This window comes from Histoplasma capsulatum, genomic scaffold, assembly GCF_000149585.1.
Source record: "Histoplasma capsulatum NAm1 scaffold_7 genomic scaffold, whole genome shotgun sequence".
NCBI lineage: Eukaryota > Fungi > Ascomycota > Eurotiomycetes > Onygenales > Ajellomycetaceae > Histoplasma > Histoplasma mississippiense.
The window spans coordinates 95,641-119,093 of NW_001813976.1; the positions used below are offsets into that span (position 1 = coordinate 95,641).

Sequence of the window (23,453 nt, forward strand, 5' to 3'; positions counted from 1 at the left end):
AGCTAGACATATGGTAGCAGAACCGCATATCCATTGGATGAAGGCAGAGTATAATAAATAATAATAATAATAATAACTCTAAATTTAGAAATTGTCATATAGATGACTTTACTGTATATCAAATCATTCATTATATCATTGAATGTTGAAGAATTGTCAGAAAAAATGTAGATATTATTGCAGAAGGGGTTGATATAAAACATATTGTTATCAATAAAAAACAAAAACTTAAAATAATTCTCAGTGTTAATATATATATCACAATGAATATAACTCTAACATTTTATAAACTCAGCAGAGATGAGATTGATTGATAATTCTGACATATAATATATATAATTGAATTCTATTAACCATTCACTGATTGAAATGAACATCATGCTGATACTCTAAATCTTCAGAACAGCCTTATTAACCATTTGAATTATAAAACTGTCAATCAGAATAAGTGTTGAAAAAAGTAATCTTTCACTCACAATATGACAGCCAACATCACTATTTCATATAGTAAGAGAATTCTTGCACAATTTCATTAAATAAGCTGATATATTTATAATCTTCATAAAGTTCATTATTTGAAAGGATTTAAAATCATCTGTAATCATCAATTGAAATTTATTTTCATTATTCTTTTTATTCTTTTTGTCTTTATTCTTCTTTTTCTTCTTATTCTTAAACTCTTTTATCCTCACTGTGTTATTCATCTTCCAATCATCGGGTGTGTTGACAGAATTGACAAATCAATAAATATTATGATGAGCTTTTTCACATTCAAAGCAGAATGATGGGTTTTCAATTTCACTCTAAACATCATTATAAAAACTGCAACAATCACATTCAGATTGATTTTCTCAAACTGAATTTGATGTATTATTATTAAAATTGACAGCTGTAGTATCTGATTGTATTGTGTTAACAGCTGTATCTGAACTCTGCAGAGCTTTCCTATTCTTCAGAGAGTTCAATTGAAAGTGAATTTTTTTTATGAAAAAGTAGATATTTAATATAATAAATATTGATTTAAATTTCTGAGCCTCTTCAATTTTCTTTTAAATGTAGCTCCTTCAAATGTTAGAAACAGTGGAATAAAATATATCAAATACTCTTATATTCAATGAAGCAGCATTCATCATTCCAACTGGTAATACACTCATTTATTATTTCCTTATTGTTATATTATCTTTGTTTATATCTTTGTCTATTCTTACCTCTTTCCATTATACTCTCGCTACTGCTATTTCTATAAGTACATATATATGAATGTATATATTTCGCACATCTTCTTTCTCTTTCTTTTCCTTCTTAGTGATTAGCTACAACTTCAACTACACTACTACTATAATTATTATTATTATTATCTTTCATTATACTATATACTATCTTCTACTATTCACTCTTCACATTGTCATCACCTCTCACAGTTTCTAATCACTCAATTTTTAAAAGATGATCTGTTGAGCAATAGTCATGACCTCTATCTACAGCATCCGCCGTACTCATGCTACCGCCGAATCAGAAGCAACAAATATCAGTGAAGAAGATTGTGAAATGTGCACCTCTGTCATTGAAAGTGTGCAACAAACATCAATCTCTTTCAGACTTTAAATACAATTTGAAAAGAGATACCTTTTCTGAAGATCCGAGTTCAATTGAGGCTGAGAAGATAGCTGTGATTAGAAGAATTAAGAAGTTACAGACTGAGAAGAAATTGTGAGAATTTTAATATTGATGCTGTTATTGCAAGTGATCAGAACATACCATTGATTCATGCTTCAAACAATTCAAAAATGAATCCAAGAACATCAAGTCTGACTTGAAACTCAATATGAAAGATATGAAGTATTCAAAGGACTCAAAACACACTTAAAACATGTCATTCAGCTCACAATGACCGCTATAAATGTGGAAAGTTGATGCAAAAATACTTTAAACTTCACTGTCACAGTGGAAATTGCTACACCTATGAGTCTGTAAAAAGTGCTTGCACTAGTAGACTCTGAGTCAGAAGTGAACTGTGTCAATAAATTTTAGACAAAGGATCACAATCTAGAAGCTGCTCATCACAAAATCAAGATGATCAAATTGATTGATGAATGCATAATGCACTTCTTTAAAGAATATAATATTGCAACTACTGTCACTGATCACAAGAGTAATGCACAGCAGATATCTCATTCCTTCCATGCAATAAAGATGAAGAACTACAATCTTGTGTTACAATTTTCTTGATTAAAACCAACAAATTCTTTTATAGATGATCAGATGAACAATTCTTCTTCAGAAGATCTGAAAATGAACAACAGCTACAAATTATTTCTAAACAAGATGTTTTAACTGAAATTCTCACTGAAATCAGAGAAGAAATGCTTGTAGTATTATCTACAGAATGTTTAAAAGATTTAAAGTATGCTTCATATATATTTTCAGCTTCATATTCAGACTTGCTGACCAGCCTATTCGGTTATGTTATACCATACACATATATCTTCTCAGAAGAAGCTGCTATAAGCATATAAAGATTAGAAAAGACAGAACATCATATAAATCTCAAATCTGATATACAATTTTCATTTATATTAATATACAATCTCTCTGAAACTGAGTTAGCTACTCTAAGGGAATATTTAAAAAATATATTAGATAAAGAATGAATACAATCATTCAGTAGCTTAGCTAATGCACCAATTCTATTTATTTTCAAGAAAAATAATGGACTCTGTCTTTGTGTAGACTATTGAGGATTAAATCAAATCACCATCAAGAATCGATACCCTCTATCTCTAATAAATGAATTACTTGACAAACTCTCAAAAGCCAAAATATTCACTAAGCTAGACCTTCAAGATGCTTATCACCACATACTTATAGCAGCAAAAGACCGTTGGAAGACAGTCTTTAGAATGAGATATAAACATTTTGAATATGTAATTATGCTATTTGAATTAGCTAATGCTTCAGCGATATTTCAAATATACATTAACAATGCCTTGTATGATTTGTTGGATATATATTGTGTTATTTATTTGAATGACATTCTCATATTCTCCAATTCAAAACAGGAATATAAAGTGTATGTTATTAAGATGCTAGAATGTCTTGAGCATATAAATCTATTTGCAAAACTCTTTAAATGTGAGTTTAAAGGTGACAAAGTCTCATTTCTGAGGTTTGTTATAGGTACAAATGGTGTTGAGATGAAGTTAGTTAAAGTCTTCACTATTGTGAAATGGCTTACATTTAAATCAATTAAAGAGGTTTAATTTTTTTTGAGTTTTGTTAATTTCTATCAGTGATTTATTAAATCTTTCTCCTCTATTGCAGCCCCATTATTCGAACTTATAAAAGGGAGTAAGAAAGGGGAAAGAAAAGCCACTTTTATATAAATAGAAGATATTCAAAGCGCTTTCAATGCACTTAAATCATGCTTTATGTGTGCTCCTCTATTAACTCATTTTGATTCAGCTCAGTGTATTCAAATTGAATCTGATGCATCCACTTTTACAGTCATTGCTATTCTATCACAATTGCAGAATGACAGACACTGACATTCAGTTGCCTTCTGATTATGAAAGTTAATTGATGTGGAAATGTGTTATGATACTTATGATAAAGAACTCTTGACTATTGTAGCAGCATTTAAAAATTGAAAACGTTATCTAAAGAGAAGTCAGTATTCAATTCAAGTCTGATCTAATCATGCCAATCTGCAGTACTTTATGATGACTAAGAAATTGAATAAATGTCAGATTAGATGAGTAGAAGCTTTATTTGTTTATGATTTTGTATTATTATATCACTCTGAATTAAAGAATTCAGTTGATGAGTTCAGTTATTGCACAGATTATAATGAGGTCTATAATGATCAAATTATATTATCTACCCTGCAACAGAAGCTGAAATATGGAGTTAGATTAAATTGAAAAGCTGATACTTCTTTTCAAAATGATATTTCTTCTGATGTAATTTGTGCACGGGTTTCTAATGAGCAAAATGCTCTTTTTAATGAGTGAAAAGTGCTCTATATATCAATGTCTTATACCTCTCATGTAAACTCTTCCCCTCTGATGCACGTTGAGCAATATATGATCTGAATTGCAGTCAATAAGATTATTCTTGAAAACTCAGTATATACAGAAATGTCTGTTATTATTATTATTATTATTCCATTATAGATGTATGCAGTCAGTGACTATGACACCTACCTGAAACACTCCAGGATTTGTCAACTTAAGAATAAGCTAATATACAAAGTCAATTTAATACATGCAATAGCAGAATTCCAGCCCAGAATCAAACAACTATTCAAACTATTCAATTTAAGAAAGAATGTCAAAAGAATGACAACAGATCAATACATTCAATTTAAAATAAATGAAATAAAAAGTATAAAAAACAGAACAGAAATGTTTGAATTTGTAATGTGACGGCGCCGAGGCGATTGCTACTCGGCAGCGGCACAGAGGAGGATGGTATATAATGGGGAGCCTTATGGGTGGGCTTGGTTATCTCGCTTGAACCGCGAACTCGTAGAATACTACAGATCATACAAATACTGAACTACCAGAGGTACTCGGCACACTAAGAATATTGTATGAGGACAGTGGTAACTCTGGTATCTTATTGTCAAAAGATAAAAGACGAATCGCTGGCTCCTGGAATAGAGAGCCAGCATCTAGCTATTCTATATAGACAACGGGCAGCCATCCTCCTCTCACTCTATGAGCGAGGGTAGCCGAAGCAACTCCGCAGTGGCGCTGCATTAATCTGCCAGAAGGAATCTACTGACCCCGTATAGAAACAGGATTCTCATATCCCATCAATCGGATCCTCTTCTATTGCATCCGAATGATGTCATAGGGTGGTTGGAAACCGGTTCGGACACCTGCGTGACGTCATGGGATAGATAGGATTATCCGAGGGGAAACGATGGGCCGTGTGGAGCCGTCACAGGGCCTTGGCACAACCAAGGGTGTGACAGAATCCTTCATCTCATTTCTGAATAAAGCACAGAAGATTGATTCTTTTGCTGCTGAATAAAGAGAGAAAATAAAAAAGAAAAATATGACTGTTGCTGAAAATATGCTATGAACAATTTCTGAGAATGATATATTGCATGCTGATGATCGCGCGTATGTCCCTCAATAAAAGGCATTTATTGATGAAATTATCAGTGCAAACTATGATGTATGTATGTATGTATGTATAGGTTTAACGTCCCGGAGAAAACACGGGCAGCGCCCGTGTTTCAGAAGCCTCCCGAAGGGCATGGAGACGTGCTACGCTGGAGAGATTTCTATGTACACAGAGAGAGAAAACAGAATCCAGGTGGCAACTCTTGAGAAGACTCAGCTCATTGCAAAGGATTTTTCTGAGCTGTGCATCCACTTCTGGCCCGACGTATGGCCATTCATGGTGGGGCTATAGTGTGGTTCCCTGAGGGGACCGCCGCTGCCGTGCCTGGAAGGCTTTATAGTGAGCAGAGAGGGATACCTCTCTCAGTTGATCAGAAAGCTGTCTGTGCTTCTAACATCAGAAGAAAGACAGACAAGATAAATAATGAAGGAGAGAGCACTGAAGAAGGTTGTGACAGGAAAAGAGCAGAGAATGACAGAGAGAGCAAAGAAAAGAAGGAAGAAGAAGCATTTGAGCCGATAGAGACAAGGGCAAACGAGAGGAAAACAAAGCAGAGCACGCGTAGATACAATGCCGGCAGTCAAAACCATATCAGCTGAGTCAGACACGTAGACTGTACTGATTACACCACAGCTAATTGAGACAGATGAGCCTAGTTGTGCTATCTGTACTGTCTGCATAGACTGTGATGTCCCTGGCAGTTGCACTAGCTACCGTGGGTGTACTCAGCAGGCCGGCCTCGTGGAACTGCTGCGGGGGTTGTCAGATGGTTTGCAGCCAGCCGGCTGCGTTACCTTGTGCAGTACCGTGTGTAGAACTGCGTGAAGTCCAGCAGTTCTACAAAGTCTGTAGGGGTCAGAGACCCTAGATAGGCAACAGCTGTCGCCCGGTTGTGTGGCCGTGCTGCTGGCCTCTTGGGCCAGTGAAGAAAGTGCCTCTGTGAGTGTCGACAGAGCACCAAATGTTCTGGGCTCTTGTTGTGTCCACAGACACAGGTGAGCCTCGCATCTGCATGCTGGAAACGCCTGTGGTACCAGGAGAAGTCCCCATGAGAGGAGCGGAGTGCGAGCCAGCGGTGAAGGGCATGCCGTGGCATGGTGAGCTCCGGAGGGGCCTTCACTTGGTATTCCACAGTCGGCCTGCTGAAACTCCAGCCCCGGTACCAGTCAGAGAGCCTGCCACAGGCTCCACTCCACCACTTTCGCCTTGCCTCTTGGCTGAGCTGCTTGGCCACTGTGCGGACCCCACTGACTGTGGGTGTGGCCTCGAGACCATAGGCTGGGGCTGCAGTGGATGAGACTGCCCGCTTAGCCAAGCGGTCTGCTTCCTCATTGCCCCCTATCCCCATATGCCCAGGAGCCCATTTCAGGCCGAGATTGTGCTGTCTGAGGAGCTCATGGCAGCGGTTGTAGGCCCAGTTTGAGGAGGCTGCTGCACTGCCCCGTATGCCCCAGATGACTGAGGTGTTGTCGAGGCAGAGCCAGATCTGAGGGTTGCTGCTGTCCTCTGTGACACAAGGTAGGAGCTTCACGGCGCACTCTAGTGCCCGGCAGGCACCAACTGCCTCAGCGTCGAAGACATGTGACATAGGGCTCAGCGCAGCTGAGAAGCTGGCCAGCTGTTTATTTCCCTGATAGACTATGAAGCCATAGCCCACCTGCCTGCTGTTGTCAAGGCTCCGTTCTGATCCATCTGAGAAAACATATAGATCTGTTGAGGGTTGACTTCTCCACCATTCCTTGAATGCCTGAGCAGCACTCTTTTTGTCTACACCCTCTATGATGATCTGCAGGGGGGTCACTTTGATATAAAAAAGTTCATAGATAGCATTCAGAACAAATACTATTAACATAAACTAGTCAGAAATGTTAAAGATTATATATCCACTTGTGATACTCGTCAAAGAAAAAAGTTAAAATGGCACAGATAATATGAAGAGTTGAATATAATTTTCTTACCATCAAATTCTTTTAAATTCATTATTATGAATTTTATTATAGGCTTGCCATCCTTTACATTCCTCCAGCAAATCTATAATGTGATTTTAGTGATTGTGAATATATATACCAAGTTTACAATTTATATTTCTTGCATCAAAAACATTACAATGAATGAACTAGCAGAAATCGTTTATATCAAGTTCTATACAATTTATGAAGTACTCAAAAACCATATATTCAATTGAGGCTCACTGTTTACAAGCCATTATTGGTCCATCTTTTGTTACATGCTAAGCACATACTGGAAACTTTCAACAGCCTTTCACCCTCAAACAAATGGCCAAACAGAATGACAGAATCAAACTTTGAAATATTATTTTTGATGCTTTATCAACTATCATCAAAATGACTGAACACACTGACTATCATTAGTGCAGTTTGTTTACAATATCTTTCAATTTACCTCTACTGAAATAGCATTTGCAGAAGTTTTAATAGAAGCACGTCTCCATGCCCTTCGGGAGGCTTCTGAAACACGGGCGCTGCCCGTGTTTTCTCCGGGACGTTAAACCTATACATACATACATATATACATGCTGTTAGCTGTGCAAAACATATTGAGGAAACACATCACAAACTCATTGAGAATCTACAAAACATGCAACAAGCACAGAAAATCTATTATGATGCAAAACATAAACTTCAACAATTTAAAATAGATGATTACATCATGCTCAATGCAAAAAACCTCTGATTGCTATACTCAGTTTGTAAACTCGATCATAAATATGTTGAATCTTTCAAGATTCTGAATACCATCGGAAAACAAGTGTACAAATTGAAACTATCACCTTCATATAGAAACATTCATTCTGTATTTCATGTTTCTTTATTGAAGCCATACAATCGCAGAAATAGAGCTTTATCAGAACCAGGATTGAAACTTGTTGATGGTGAAGAAAAATATCAAATTGAAAAAATCCTTGAAAAACAACAATGAAAAAACAAATCTATGAAATATCTTATGAGATGGACAAATTGGGAACTTAGTGATGATACATGAAAACTGAAAGAAAACATATTAAACATTCAGACATTTGAAATCTTTCTTGAATAAGAAAATAAATGACAAATACAAAACCAACATACTTTTAAATGTCAAAAGTGTGAATATCAAATTGAAAGATGTCAGAAGTGCAAATCTCAAATTGAAAAACATTAAAAATACAAATCTCACTCAAACTTCAATCAAATGCATTTTTTTAAAAAAGAATTTTATCAGAGAAAAGAGGAAAAGGAAAAAATTCAATTGGGGTATAATAAATACCCAAAAAAAAAAAAAAAAAAAAAAAAAAAAAGGGAAATGAGTCTTAAGAAAAACCTAAAGACTTTCAGTTCATTCACTTTCATTTTATTTTTCATCTCTCACTTCCTTTTCTCTCTTCTGCCATTCTTCTCATCCCCTCTCTTTACCACCTTTGCTCAATACTCCTTTCAGTATTTATAAATTACCAGCACTCATTTTGAGTGCAGGGGTATAGACAAATGTTTATTTCACAGAACATTTATCTCTTCACTTCTTCTCTTTCTCATCAATCTACTCATTCTTCAATATATCTGATTAATGAAGATATTCTCTCTCATCTTCTTCTTTCACTTCTTCATCATTTGAGACATCTGCTCTCTCTGCTTCACAGATGTTAATGGCACTGCAGTCATCAACATCTTCACAACCTTCTTCATTGACTCTTTAATCAAATTCTCTTCAGTCAATCTCTCTTCAGTCAATCTCTTCACCACAGAGTTCATAAAGCTCAATATTTTTAAAACTCTCATATTCTTCATCACACCTTTCTCTTCCTCTAACATCTCTGCTTTGAAAGAATCAAATACAATCACTGCTTTCAAAATCTGCATCTCTGCAGACTCAGCCGCCGCTCAGTGCTGAGATCACAGAGCATTTACTCTGACTTTACTCTGAACAAACAACATCATCACATAAAATATGTTCAATCATTTTATCAAATGACAAAGATGACTTTTATAAATGGTCATATTCTTCCCAGCCACCACCCCTGCAAAAATAAATGCTCACTCATGCATAATGCGCCTCGGAAGAGGTATATCATACATCTAACATTATTATTAATATATTAACATTATTAATGACACTACTATCTATTCAAAAAACAAATTTGAGGAAAGAGAAAAAGGAAATAGAAATAAAAACATTTACAGATTTGCAGAATTTTTCTGCAGAGACACAAATCTCATAATATTTCTGAGCATTAAGTTTCAACACACATCAAAAATTGACATTTTCAAGTCTGAGAGCATAATATTTGCACGGAATCTGATTGTTGTACATCATGTGATTAGGGTTAAAGCTAGAGCAATATAACAAGTGAACAGTGAATGGCGCTATACTGAAACAAGCTAATGAAGTATGTGACCACACTAATAACACCACTGACAGAGAACATCAATAATAATATATAATAAATACTCAAAGAACAACTTACTTAAAATCAGAATATTCAAGAGAGCCCATTTCAATGAAAAGAGGAGGGGAGAGAACTGATGAAGAAGTTTTAAAAAATTTTCTCTTGAAATGAAAAAATCACAGCAAAAGAGCAAAAAGCTTTGATGATGATCAAGTTAAAAAAAAAGAGAAATTTTCAAAGGAAAAGAAATTCTTTTTATTTCTCTGCATGCAACCTCTAACAATCAAAGAATCCGCCAATTCTACCTCATTAAGGAATTGATAACAACGCGTATACAAGTTATTGAGAGGACGCGATTAATACACTGCTATCAACAAGCAGCACTTACAATATAAAAATGTAAACATCTACTAATAAACAATCTATATAATCATTGAGGGCAGCTCTTATATAAAAAGAGGGGTAATTGTAATGCACTCATTTATTATTTCTTTATTATTATATTATCTTTGTTTCTATCTTCATTTATTCTTATCTCTTTTTATTATACTCTCATTACTGCTATTTCTATATATATATATATATAAATGTATGTATTATGCAAATCTTCTTTCTCTTTCTTTTCCTTCTTAACAATTAGCTACAACTTCAACTACACTACTACCACAATTATTATCTTCTACTACACTATATACTATCTTCTACTATTCACTTTTCACATTGTCATCACCCCTCACACAACTTCATGATCGTAACATGGAATTTATTGAAGAAAATATGTACATTGTTAATTTGAATGCCACCAAGTGAGATGAATTCAATGATTGTTTTGCAGTGTAATTATGTTTTTAAAATAGAGTATTCTTCTTCAATCACTTTTTAAAGAATGTAAATAATTCAATTCTCATCATATTTGACAAAACATGATCTGACACTGTCATTTAAAAAGTTTGTAATAAATGTGTAAATTTAGCAGTTTCTAATATCTCAGAAAAAAACTCATTCTGAATTTTGAAAAAAGTTCTAAATCTGATGTTTCTCTATTATATCTCAACATTGAGTGTTAACTAACTTCATTTTCATGAAAGCATTTCAGATGATGTAGTTGAATGTGCTGATCAGAGTATTTGATTTAACAATATTTTTAACATCTTTTTTAAATTGTGTGATCATTTTGTTGACATCACTATCTGAATCATACAGATTATATTCTAGTTTTTCATTGAAATTGACATTTCATATGAGTGTTCAATTTGTAAAGATAGTAGATATATAACTGATAGATGAGATTTGATTTATAGCTGCTTTGCATTCATGAACTTCTTTTAATTTTAATTGAAATTCAATGATCTTGCATTTTTTTTCTAAAATCTTATGTTTTTTCTTTTTCATTTTAAAAGTCATCATAAAATGTTGCATCTGCTGATCAGGCACAATATTGTTGAAAAGCAAAGCTTCAAAACATCAGACTTCATTATCATGATATGAGTCTGTCTCATCAAATTGTTGAATAGTTTGAATAGAATGAACAGATTGAGCTGACAGTCTGACTGTATCAGAAGCTGTATTCAATTCAGCTTTGAATCAAAATGATGTTTTAGAAGAATTAAACTCATTAATAAAGCTTTCAAATGCTTCTGACAGGCAATCATGAGCAGAGCTTGGGCGTGGGGGAATATCATCATCCACCACTACTGAGCCAGAGGGCAGGACGCGAGATTGTGAGTGTGTAACAGAGTGTGTTCAATGGGGCCTAGAATCCGCCATTTTGAATCTTTTCTTTTCTTATTAAGAGCTTCTTGGATCAGATCCTTGTCAATATAAGCTTTCAGTGGCATCGTAGTCGCCAATCAGGTGTTTTCTTTTTGCTTTTTTGCAATGTTGGTGGGTTTCACTCTGCAAGCTTCTCTAAGCGAGCAGCAGCGTAGAATCAAAACAAGACTTCTAGAACACATCAAAAGGGGTGTAATAAGATGATTTTAATGCTGAAAGGCGTATTGAATGAATCAGTAGTTAAATAATGATTATATCAACAAGGAATCTCGAATTGGCAGTGTTGTGCGCAAAACGGGCCTCATAACCTGTGGAAGGTGTAAAGCTTGCTTGATTGAAGATTGCTAGCTAAGTGGGAAGTTATGGTGGAAGGATTAATAAGCCAAGACCTGCAGGTCCCACAGAAACAAACAGGCGTTCATATTGCAGCAAGACCGCGGCGCCAGGGGGAGGTGGCTGGGACTCGGGTGAGTATGGGGTGAGAATGAAATACGAAACAACAACAAAAAAAAGAAAAGAAAGGAAGAGAAAAGAAAAGAAAAGAAAACACCCAATGCATCGCATCACCTTTGGCCCGAGCAAGCAACATACAGGGCCTGCCGCCCCGCTCAAAACCCTGCAAAAAATCCACTCCTCCACAGGCTACGTCGAGCCCGGCCCGGAAGCACACTAACAGAGGCCAAGTATCATGTCTGGATCCAGGAACTTCCTGGAACCCGTGACCGATGATAGAGTGACCTTCGGACCTCAGTTCTCCTCAGCGGGTTGGTTAGTAGTTCCCTGCGCCAGCAAAGCCCGTCCGCAAGCCTCAAGCCTCGGGGTTGCGTAGAAGGTTCGATGAGTTTTCTAGCACCAACCCAAATCCTTTGTGCCCTTACAAGTCACGTCTGGCGCGGCTTTGGTATCAGGGCGGTTTTATGTGGCGTTTTACACAGTCGGGAGGGGTATTGTCAATTTATGTGGTTGGCAAATCCGACCGACGAAAAGCTGTGGGCAGGGGAACGATCAACTGGGGTTGTTCTCCACCGCTGACACCAAGAATAAAGCTGTGGGGCTTGTTAAGGATCCTTTCCTTCGGCGATAAGGTTATCATCTAATCTAGTTTATGAGAAGTGACTCTGCGAGCACGAAATTATTAATTATTCATATCCCTTCTTGAGCATCTGATAAAAACAGGGTTGAATTACAGCGTCCGTGTCCGCATCCGGAACTTGAGTTTGTGCGAATGAGTCGGCAGCCTTATACATTTGGAGCGCAAACACGAGTCTAGTTGATATATTAGGCCAGATATAAATAATGTGAGACACTGTGAAGATCTCAATAATGACATGTTTCCAGCCAGTAACCCAATAACCAAGACCAAAACATAAACAAACCTGAATAACAGTAACTTGACGTTCCCTGAGCATGAAGTAGTAGATACTCCCATCCCTGCCCAGATATCACCATCCTGAAACAACCGACAAAGACAGAAGCTCAGGAAAAACCACTCTGTTGCGACAAGCAGTCCGAAGATGGCGATGAAGTAGAACAAGAGCGAGGTGGTGTATGCGGTCTCCGTCTACTTCGTCGCATCCTTCGGTAATCGCCAGATGCCTTTACATAGCACAACAGGGAGATGGGAAAACCAGCACTAGGGTGGGATTTAAGCCCCAAAGCAACTTGCATTCTACAAGCCCATTGCAGGCCATCTAAGGATCAGCAACTTGTAGCTGTTGGCGGTCGATCACCGTGATTAATGTATACTGTTTGGATCACAGCCCGGTGGGTCGTAAACAATAATAATAAGAGATCCACAATGAAGGAAGTACAGAGTAAACAGGTAGTAAACAGGTAGTAAACAGGTAAACAGGACATATTGAGAGGAATTAAGTTTAATGGGAATATGATGCGAATCCAGCCTTGCTTCTGTTCCTTGATCCTATCTATTTTGTCTCTGGAGTGGAGATGGGTAGCTGACTGCTTCTACCTTCTCTGAAAGTCTGCCAAGAGCGTAGAGGGGGCAGTATTTGTCATCTGTTGGATCGTCGAATTTCGACTATCGCGTAATTCTATGAAAATGCTCGCTCGGGGGCCACAAAGTGGATGATAGTGCTGAAAGACGTGTGCGTACTGTAATTCAGTTAAAGAGCGAGAAGACATGCCCTAGCTGTAATTTCGGAATGGTATTGGTTACCTGTCATAGAATACGAATATCAGCCACTTGGTGGAAGAGGGAGGGGGAAGGGGGAGGGGAAGATAGCTCTAGTGGGGAATCACCCGCTCACGTCCCTTAACCCTATACCCATAGCCAGGACACCGCGATTGTATATCAACATACCAACCTGACCTAGGATAACATCTCCCGAACACCCTCGTCACTCGCCACCCTCTCCACATTCTCCACCCTCACTAACCATCTGAAAAACATGGTTGGTATCAACCACATAGCAACAGCTCTGGCAGTGCAAGGCCCTAGAAAAATTCCAAATACACACAGGCGCCGGGGTTGGGGCGAAAAGAAGAATAAAAAGACTAAAAAATAAATGGAAGATAAAAAGTAAAAATAAAAATAAACAGTCCCCGTCAGTCAAGCCACAAACCTTATAAGTGTGTATCTTCCGAAACTAAAAAACGGGACTAGAAGGCTTCTAGAAGGGGGGGGATAGTCCAATCAGTGAGCGAGGGAGCCTTTCCAAGGCTTTTGATGGCTGATACGCCTGGACTGGGAATTCATCGAACAAAAAGGAAAAAGAAGAAAAAGAAAGTTAAAAAAAGAAAGAAAGAAAAGAAAAGAAAAGAAAAAGAGAGAAGATTTCGCCCTTTTCTTTTTATATTGCCCTTGGCATTTTGTTCGTTCTGGCGTGCAGAACATCCCAGAACGAACCCACTGGGGTCGAGAGAGGAACTTGAAATCTTCCAGAGAGGAGCGAGTAAATGCCCTAAATGGAAGAAACATGTGGGTCAGGAAAGTAAAGCGAGGCAATGATAGATGAAGCACTGATAGGCTTATAGTCCATATCGGCCCTGCAGCTCAAAATATGGGTGTCAAGAATCAACTGATATACGGACGAGAAGGCTTATGACAAGGCTGAATGAACCAGTGGCTGGAGAGCGATAACACGATCCACCATTCATCTTGCTTAATTTTAGAATCATAACAGCGTCGCTTGCTTTGGAATGCCCATGGAGCAGCCAGAAAAGTATATCCGGTTTTAGATAGATACGAGCAGGTATCCTCATGATTCGCGCCTATGGTATACTATAGAGAAACGGGGTGGGCCCGGACAGGGAGCAGTAAGTACTTGTATTCATGGGAAGTTTTGGCGAGAAACATCGCCATCGGAGTGCTCGGGGTCCTATCCATTAAGCTTTGTTCGTCCCTGGCGCCTGCCGAGTTATTCGAGGAATCGAGCAAGGCTGGAAAGGGCGGTTGGCTGAAAACGGAAGACGCATGGAAGCCTTCTGGAAGGGGCCGAACAAGGAAATGATCGGCAGGGTGTTGGGACGTGTTGCTTTTGGTCTAGCGCGGAGTTGGTACTAGTCAGTACTAGCCGGTACCAATTGACATGTTTATCTCCCTTGGAAATGCGCACACCATGCATGTCTTGATCTGAATATTGGGGGCGGGTTGATCTGGTTTGAAAATTCTTTCGGTGAAGCGGGATCCGTTGGGGGTTGGTGTCGACCCGGAGGCATGTCCGGATAAGTGGTTCGGAAGCAAAAATAAAAATATCTGCGACGGGTAGGAAACTCAAGCTGCTCCTAGGTGCTTGAACCAGTTGTGCGGTACTGTAGAAGTAAATTTCTTCCACTTCTTCAAAAGAGAGAGTGAGAAAAAGTGGGAATACTTATGGTAAAGGCGGTTAAAAATGTATCAATTCCAACGGATGAATAGGAAAAAAGCAACCATAAAACATACGATCGGGGAGAGATAGAATCCATGGTCGGAAAGCACAGGTTTGAAGAAAACGCAACCGAGATACATCCATAAGAACGAAGCCAATACTAGCCCTGATTACTAGTAGATACCAGATACATGGCGCCTCCGATTTTCACCAGAGGCCACACGGACGGATTGTGCCTTCACAACAAGAAGCTCGTTATATATAACTTGGGCGGCCGCCCACAGGGACGAGGAGCAATATTAAAAGGTAGGCTTGAAAGGTACACAACACGCACAAGACTCCTGCTGTCAGAGTGTCTGTCAATTTCTTTGTCGGTACGTTGAATTTTCTTTTCATTCCCCTCTCTCGCGTCATTTCACTTGCTTTTCGTCTTCCAGTGCGTATGCTAGCTCTCAGGGCTGCGGGCAAGCTAGAAAACGGAGTGCGTGCACATAACTTCGGGCCAAACTTTGCTCCCGCCTGTTCACACGCCCCGAGTTTACCGCTGACCTTGGGTTCCCGCAAACCGGGTCGTGGAAGTTAAATTTTCCGCGGTGGCCAACTCGGCACCGAATCTCCCCTCCTCAGCCCGCTTGCAACCTTCATCTTAACGATATCACCACCCTGTATCTTCGTTTTCCCTCTTTATTCTCTCCAATATCCTACCTGGTGAATGCCATCTGATCCTGTTGACATCTGTGTGCGGTTATCACCTCGATTCTACTCTCTCGCTACTCCATTGCTGTGCTTCATCACTTTATTTTTTGACTCATGTTCTCCTGTGCCACTCTCGTTTGAATGGCAGATCTCCCAGATTCCCTCGCCAATTTAACCAAAGATATACTCTGTCAGCGGACGCCACCATGAGTTGCGATCTTTCGAAGCTGCTATTCGATTTATAGCGTCTTGAGCATACCGCCCGTTTGGTTGTTCGACGTGCCTCTGCTTCCCACGGCAGACCGTCTACTTTTCCATTCTCGTCCAAAGCCAACACACCCAATATATGAAACGGACGGAAAATAACGCCCTTTCTTGTTACCATTACGCTTAAAGAAAACAAAAATACACACTCACACCCACACCCACACCGACCATGTTGATTAAAGGCGAGAAGTGGGCTTGCGAGGCCTGTATCCGAGGGCATCGTGTCAGCAATTGCCAACATGCAGGTATGCCTTAATTATACCGTCGCAACCACAGGGCTCCTTCATTATTATAATCACTAACCAACTTCAAATAGACCGGCCCTTGAGTCACATAAATAAGAAAGGTCGCCCGGTTTCGCAATGCCCTCACTGTCGAGGTTTGCGCAAGTCGCGCACAACTCACACCAAGTGCGAATGTGGCGAGAAAGGTCATACAAAAGCTGAATGTCCGACGAAGGAGGCAAGCGATAACCAAGGTGAGTCAGCATTCAAATTACATCCTCATTCTGTTCTTTCTGACTAATCTGGCAATAGTTGGGAATCGAAAGCAATGCTGCTGTGGCCATGGCTCCCGTTGCACTTGTGCCAACAAAAGAGATTCCAACCTCGAAACCGTTCCCGAGGTGGACCCCCCTCGCAGCAGAGCATCCTCCAACCTGGGTCAGAAACGCCCTCACCCTGCAACTACTAAAGCGGATGATGCGCTTTCCGGTTTCCCGACCCGACACACTAAGAATAGAGTCAACGACACATGTAAACGAGGGGTCCCTTACTCAATTCCTAGGTCCCATACTGTTCATGCTTCATCAGACATCGCGCGCCATTCGGCGGACCATCTTCCCTTACCCGAAACTGGTATCGAGCAAGACGGGACCCTGGCTGTGGATTCGATTACAAAGGTAGCTTTCCCAGTCCGTCTGGTAAGGTCGGAACATGGATCACCCGCCAATGCTCCCTTGCTTGGAATTGAGGATATGAATAACGGAATTCCCCATCTCGATATTTCCGTTGCTCCGTTGGACCCAATGAATTCAACTCCAGGTTTGTTTGATCGTCAAGACCAGAGTCTCGACCAATTCTATTCTCCGGAGACGGAAGCATTTCCAGAAACGCCCAATTTCAATGTTCCCCCAGTGGACTGGTCCACATTTGGTTTGCCCTTCAACCCCAGCGACCTCCACACTGCATTCAGCCAGCCACCCTCGTACGCAAGCTTTGACAACAGCAATTTCAGTCACTCCAACCTCACCCATTCTTCGTCGGGAGAACTCTCAGAGGTTGAAGATATCAGCCTTGCCACTGGAATAGGGATGTCCAACCCTGACAAACTTGACGTCCTCAGCGCTAGCGATGGATCAGGGAATGGCATGTACCGTCTCAGCCCATCGTCTTGTGTAGATTTCTCTCAGTCACAAATGCTGTCGCCGAACGACCTCCAGTCAGTGGACATCGATGCCTTCCTCAAGGCTGGTGCTGCACTTAGCCAGCCGCAACAACCCTTTGACATAATCGCGACATCGCCAGGGGTGAGGTTAAATTCCTACCAGGTCCCACAAGACTACTCTTCTACAGATAGTCAGACCTTCAGTACAACGGCTGGCGACGATAGCTTGCTGGTCTCACAAGAAGGAGAGTTAGTGTCCACCGAACCTAACACTTTCATGTGGGATCCGGCTACCTATCCGATCACCACTTCTGCAAACCAAGATGATATCCCTCTTCAACAACACACCCAGTGGTTTTAATATCTAGGGCGGCTTTTTTATTTTTATTTTTATTTTTTAACGAAAACAATATATCTTATCATTCACCCCTTTACAGATTATTTAGACCAATTGATTTGCATGCTTGATATCTATCCATACGTGTCTATATGCATCCCCAGGTCCATCCCCCAATTTAACCTTACACTCTCACTTAACATTTTCAATCGTCGGTACAGAACTCATGACCTTAATGACACAGTGTGTTACAGTGTTTGATTCTCAGGAGTTTCTGCATATATCCATATATATATATCTCTACATCACCCCTGTCTACTTCATTTATCGTTTCCATTTTCATGCGGAACGCAACTGATTTACACGAATGCCCTTTGTCACTAGTACGACTTTTCCCCATTTGCTCATTTACTCGTATCTTCACCGCATATAAATTTTCTTACGTTACTTCCTCTCCCTGTAGCCGGTGGACCTTTGCCATCATTTTTTTGTGATCAATATGTGATAAAGACTGAACGGCATTCTTGTTTTGGTTTACCATTCAACGTTTCCGTTATATATTTTGCTATATCCTTAACTTTAAACTTTGTTTTCTTTTCTCATTTCTACAACTAACATTGCCCTCGTTGAACATAGAGCTGTCCGGGACATAGAATAAATAAATCGACTATCGTTGTATATACAAGCATACGCCGTTTGATCCCTTTCCTATCCGTTTTGCATCTGCACATTTCGTATATATATCCGCAGTAGTACCTTTGGAAGCAATCCATTTACGATAACCATTTCGGATCATCTAGGCTTGTGACGTCGTATCCAACGCACCGCACACATGTGAAGTACCTAGGTAGCCGGAATAGCCGAGGCTATCGTCACGTGTGCTCGCTCCATCTCTGCCGCGAACATCGGCACGAGACCGAAATATGATATCGACCAAGGTTCTTCTTCTTCGTCTTCGTCTTTTCCATTTACCTCCTCTGTGCATTATTCGGTTTCTGCGGAGGCCAGTCTGTCTACCCTGATCGCCGCATTATACCTCCCGGTGCCTCTCGCGTTCCCTCTTACCCCCTCTCAGCCAATATGGCTGCCACAGACCTGGCTCACCACCCGACGGTGGCCCATTATCTCAGATTCGTTGCTACTACAGGTATGTTTGCGATTATGTTGAGAGCGCTGTTATCTTTTTATCTACTATTTTGCGCTATAAACCGGGAGGGGGGATGAGGGGTTGTCTTGCAATGATCTGGGTACAAGCGCTGCGAGGAGAGCACCTTTGACTCGACCTGTTATTCCCCGGCTAAACCCCTGGTCAAGCAACGCATCTACTCGCGAAGTTCTTCTGAAACTGAATAACATCATCACTAATCTCCTAACCCCAAACACGGCATCCAGTCGGCCGCGATAAAATCCTGCGCACCCTCCAATACTTCTCGCGTTTCTACGCTTGGTACCTCTACCGCACCAACTACCCGCAAGCCTCCATTGCCCCTTTCGAAGCCGTCAAGAAGCAATTCGCCCTAACCCGCAAACTGCTCCGTTTCGGCAAGAATGTAGAGCACTTCAAAGCCGCTGCCGTCCTCCTCGACTCGCGCTCACCGACGGCCACTGCCGATCCCGTGCTCAAATACCTCGGAATCGGCCGCCAGCTCGGCTATGCCATCTACCTCTCCTTCGATATGGTGTTGTACCTAGATTCCGCCGGGGTGCGCAAGATGGCGAATGCGAAGAAGCTGCAGGCTCGCGCGCTGAAGGCGTGGATGGCTGGCTTGGTGTGCAGTGCCGTTTCCGGGCTGTATTCGATGTGGATGTTGAAGGAGAGGGAAAAGGCTGTGAACAAGAAGGACGGCGAGAGTGTGGTTGAAGGGAAGATGATTGAAAAGTCAGTTTCCCAACCTTCATAGTTGTTGTCAAAAAAAACATATATACATTACCCTTGCGTGAGTTTCTCCGCTCGCTAACCATGGACTGTACAGAGAACGCACGGCCGTCCTTACCCAGCTCGTTTCGGACTTCTGTGATCTCACCATCCCCAGCACATCTCTTGGCTATATAAACTTGGATGATGGCATTATCGGCCTTGCCGGTACCGTCAGCTCCTTGATTGGTGTACGGACAGCCTGGAGAAAGACCGCATGATATAGGGAGTGATGTCTCAGCTGTCATTTGTGGAGCATGTGTGATGGGTTCACCATCCAGTTCGCAAATCGAGTTGACCCCGGGTCCTCGTGGTTATATCAATTGCGTTTGTTGTAGAAATTTCAACCAGTGTGTTCACCTTCTGCCGCTTTTAATTTTCAGTCGCTTTTCCCTTTTTGGTTTTTGGTCATTGTTATTTGTTAGTTTCTAACATTTGGCTCATTTTCATTTTCATTCTATACTCTCCATTCTCGTGTCTTTACGTTCCAAGACAATGCTTTACTCTTCTTCTGCTTCGCCACTTTATTTACCGGTTTGTAGGTACTTTCTTGACTGCCATGAATGATCCCATTTATCCATTTTGACCGATCTATTGAGATTAAATCAAATGAATTTCGGCTGGCCGGTCGCGCTTATCCAGCCAATCACTCAACATATTTGTTCCTAGTTATCAGTATTTCAATTCGTTCTTCTCCCTCCTCCGCATATTTTATGCACTTGACTGTACCAATCATGCCAGGAATATCTCATCAGTTCTACCCATATTTTGTTGAGGATTTGGATTAGTTCGTCCCCTCTACTACCAGCATGGCGCTGGTGGTTATCGAGCTCTTTTGTCCCGGTGGCCTAACATATTTATCATCTCCACAAGGTTCCGCTAACGCCGCCTTTTGTAGCCAATTTTTGGCTTGATCAATTATACCTAGATACACATATCTATATACTCTTCTCATTTCCCCTTCTTTTACTTTCTGTTATCCTATATCTAGTCCCGTTACATCATCCACGAATAGAACGGCGAAGCAGATTTCACATTGAGATAGTTCATGATCATTTCAATTAGCAAACTGGACAGGTTTGCCAACATATATACTTTTAGGAGCTAAGCGCAACTATCCAGCTTCATCCATGAACGAATGCATGATTTATTTGTTGTACAGTACATACAAAGTACGTGTGGATATATACACATATATATATATGTGTGTGTGTGTGTGTGCGTTGCCAAAATAACATGCTGGCGACTTAAACCATTACTGCTTCTGGTCGCATGATCTGGAACAGAATATCAGCGACCATAGAATCCATACAAGGTGGCTAGCCAGGTAAAACAGGAATATACCCGACTGCACGGTATGACAGTGTCCAAGTCTCTGGAGATAAAAGCGAGCCGAGTCTGAAATAAAACCGTAATGCAAGGTATGGGCGCTAGCTCTCAGCTGAGGTCGCCGGCTCCTGCAGCTGACTCTGTTCCAGCTGCTGCAGTTTTTGTTTCATGGACACCCCCATCTTGCTCGTATCATATCCATTCTCCTCCAGGTACCGGCGAAAGCGTGCGTCTTCTAGTGCAATCGTGTCCTACATGTCGCAGTGGGTCAGAGCTATGTAATATACATAACATATACCTTTTTTTTTTTTTTTTTTTTTTCACATATTATACCCACCTGCCCAATGTGAGGGATCAAAAATCGCACAACCACAGCAGACATCATACATAATGTGCTCGCGACAAAGAACGGGTCCTGGCCCGCACGCACGGGATTCGGCGCACGAGCCTGAATAATCGGGAACGCATATGTTCCGACGAAGGCACCGACTTTGCCTATCGCGGCCGCGATGCCATAGTATTGTCCACGTACAGCCGTGGCACTGGTCATGGCCGCGATGAGGCCGATATTATTGCCTGGTCCAATCTCGCCGAGGGAGATGAAGATACTGGTTTTTTTTTTTTTTAAAAAAAAAAAAAAAAGCATGGTTACAAAACAGGTCTCAGAAATACTATATGGTCTGTGCAAGTGGTTGATGAAACCTACCCATAGAGAACGACAAACGCACCGACATTTTTTGCGGTTGCGAGGAACTCGTAGCATCCTGCCATGATGAAGCCGACGATACCCTGTAAAAAGACGCTAATGGAAAGTGCGTAGCGAGGGCCAATCCAGTCGGAGATGAAGGCGCCCAAGCATGCGCCCGGAAGGTTGAAAAAATTGACGACGGTGTTCCATCCAAAGGCTTTCCAGAGGGGCGCGGAATCTGAGAGGACGATCCTAAGCCAGACGCTCGAGTAGATACTGAAGGCGTAGGAGGAAAAGTCGTATGCGAACCATGCTAAGGAGACAATAAACTAATTTTAATCTGTAGTTAAAAGATTGAACTTGTTCCGCGCAGATAGGGTAACTATATATCCTTACCAGTCGCCACCAATAGAACCTGTAAGTGGGTTTTGAGTTAACAAGAGAGCAGGCAACAACGGTGGGATTATTGACAAAGGGTGAAGGGAAGTAGATGTACCTAGCAATCAGTTTGACAGGATATTTATGCATCCTCTCTCGATTAAAATTCTCGGGCTCCCGAAGCTTCATCCGTAAATAGAGCAAACTCAGGGGCGGAAGGACCCCAAGACCCAACATAACCCTCCACGCCGTCCTTAAGTGGTTCTCAGTAAAAACCAACACCACAACCATAGGCACAAATGCCGCAAGAACGAACCCAAGATTGATCTGAACATTCGTGAACATAATAAACCATCTGTTCCGATGGCCCCTCTTCAGCTCCCCCGCGCTCTCAGCCGCCGCAACGCTGCCAGCGGGATACTCACCACCAATCCCCACGCCAAGGAAGAAGCGATAGATAGTTAACGTAGTGAAGAGGCCAGGTACACTACCGTTAGCGCCGTAGGAGCCTGCAGACAGGGCTGCGAAAATGATGAGGACGAGAGTAGACGCCATCAGGGACCACTTGCGGGAGTAGTGGTCACTGATGACGCCGAACAGGAGCTGACCGACAACGGTGCCGGCGAAGGCGATGGAGGGAACATTTTTGACGGCGTCAGATTTGGAGTAGGCAACTGGGTAGAGGATGCGGAGAACGGTGTTGACTGAGCCGATAATCTAGATTTTGGTTTACAGGTTAGGCTAGGGGTACTAAGTAGGATCATCCACTGGCGCTCTAGCGATCTGGTTACTGCGCAAGTGGCTTTTTGGACAGTGCGAAATGGGTTGATCGACGCACATTGTTGAGGTACCCGTCAGAAAATAGACCCGCACCACCTGCGATCACCGGCCAACTGCGCTCCCAGCGGCTCTCTGTGGTATCTTCAAGCTTATCTGGGACAGTCGGGACAATGATTTTTTGAAAATTTTTCTCTTCAGTTGAGCTAGCAGCGTTGTTTGTGACGGGGTATTCGCCGGACATAGTCAAAGACCAGCCACGGCCGTGAAGTTCTCGATGAAGCCAGCGATGAGTTAAAAAAAGGCTTTTGGTTTGATCTTTTGGGTATCTTTTGTATGTAATTTGTATGTTGCTAAAGGCAGAGAGGTAAAGGAACGAGGAGGCCAGAAGACCGGCTGGAGGCAGCTGTATGGTTCCACAGCGGCCTCCTTCCTGCTGGCGCTCTGCGAGGCGAGAGCCAGCCTGGATAGCATCCGAGGGTTTGCCCAAACAAAGAGGTTTGCCATCCGCCGAGGCATGTTGCGGCGGGAACAAATAGAATGAGGGGGATCCACAACGTGGT

The 23,453-nt window shown here is 41.2% G+C and overlaps 4 protein-coding genes across 4 annotated transcripts; 2 read left to right on the forward strand and 2 right to left on the reverse strand.

The window, feature by feature from the left end:
• Positions 1 to 5,923: 5,923 nt before the first annotated feature.
• On the reverse strand, positions 5,924 to 7,805 carry HCAG_05675 (predicted protein; the record flags this gene model as incomplete). Its single annotated transcript, XM_001538020.1, has 4 exons — positions 5,924 to 6,975; positions 7,092 to 7,164; positions 7,578 to 7,644; positions 7,801 to 7,805. The coding sequence occupies 4 exons, from the start codon at positions 7,803 to 7,805 to the stop codon at positions 5,924 to 5,926; spliced, it is 1,197 nt and encodes a 398-aa protein (XP_001538070.1).
• Positions 7,806 to 16,249: 8,444 nt separating this feature from the next.
• Positions 16,250 to 17,827, forward strand: HCAG_05676 (predicted protein; the record flags this gene model as incomplete). The annotated part of the gene is made up of 3 exons (XM_001538021.1): positions 16,250 to 16,325; positions 16,397 to 16,558; positions 16,617 to 17,827. The coding sequence occupies 3 exons, from the start codon at positions 16,250 to 16,252 to the stop codon at positions 17,825 to 17,827; spliced, it is 1,449 nt and encodes a 482-aa protein (XP_001538071.1).
• A 1,056-nt stretch (positions 17,828 to 18,883) lies between these two features.
• On the forward strand, positions 18,884 to 19,939 carry HCAG_05677 (hypothetical protein; the record flags this gene model as incomplete). The annotated part of the gene is made up of 3 exons (XM_001538022.1): positions 18,884 to 18,950; positions 19,196 to 19,682; positions 19,777 to 19,939. 3 exons carry the CDS (start codon positions 18,884 to 18,886, stop codon positions 19,937 to 19,939), a joined length of 717 nt encoding a protein of 238 aa, XP_001538072.1.
• A 1,209-nt stretch (positions 19,940 to 21,148) lies between these two features.
• Positions 21,149 to 23,134, reverse strand: HCAG_05678 (MFS phospholipid transporter Git1; the record flags this gene model as incomplete). The annotated part of the gene is made up of 6 exons (XM_001538023.1): positions 21,149 to 21,298; positions 21,385 to 21,655; positions 21,754 to 22,064; positions 22,132 to 22,150; positions 22,232 to 22,830; positions 22,952 to 23,134. The coding sequence occupies 6 exons, from the start codon at positions 23,132 to 23,134 to the stop codon at positions 21,149 to 21,151; spliced, it is 1,533 nt and encodes a 510-aa protein (XP_001538073.1).
• Positions 23,135 to 23,453: the final 319 nt, after the last annotated feature.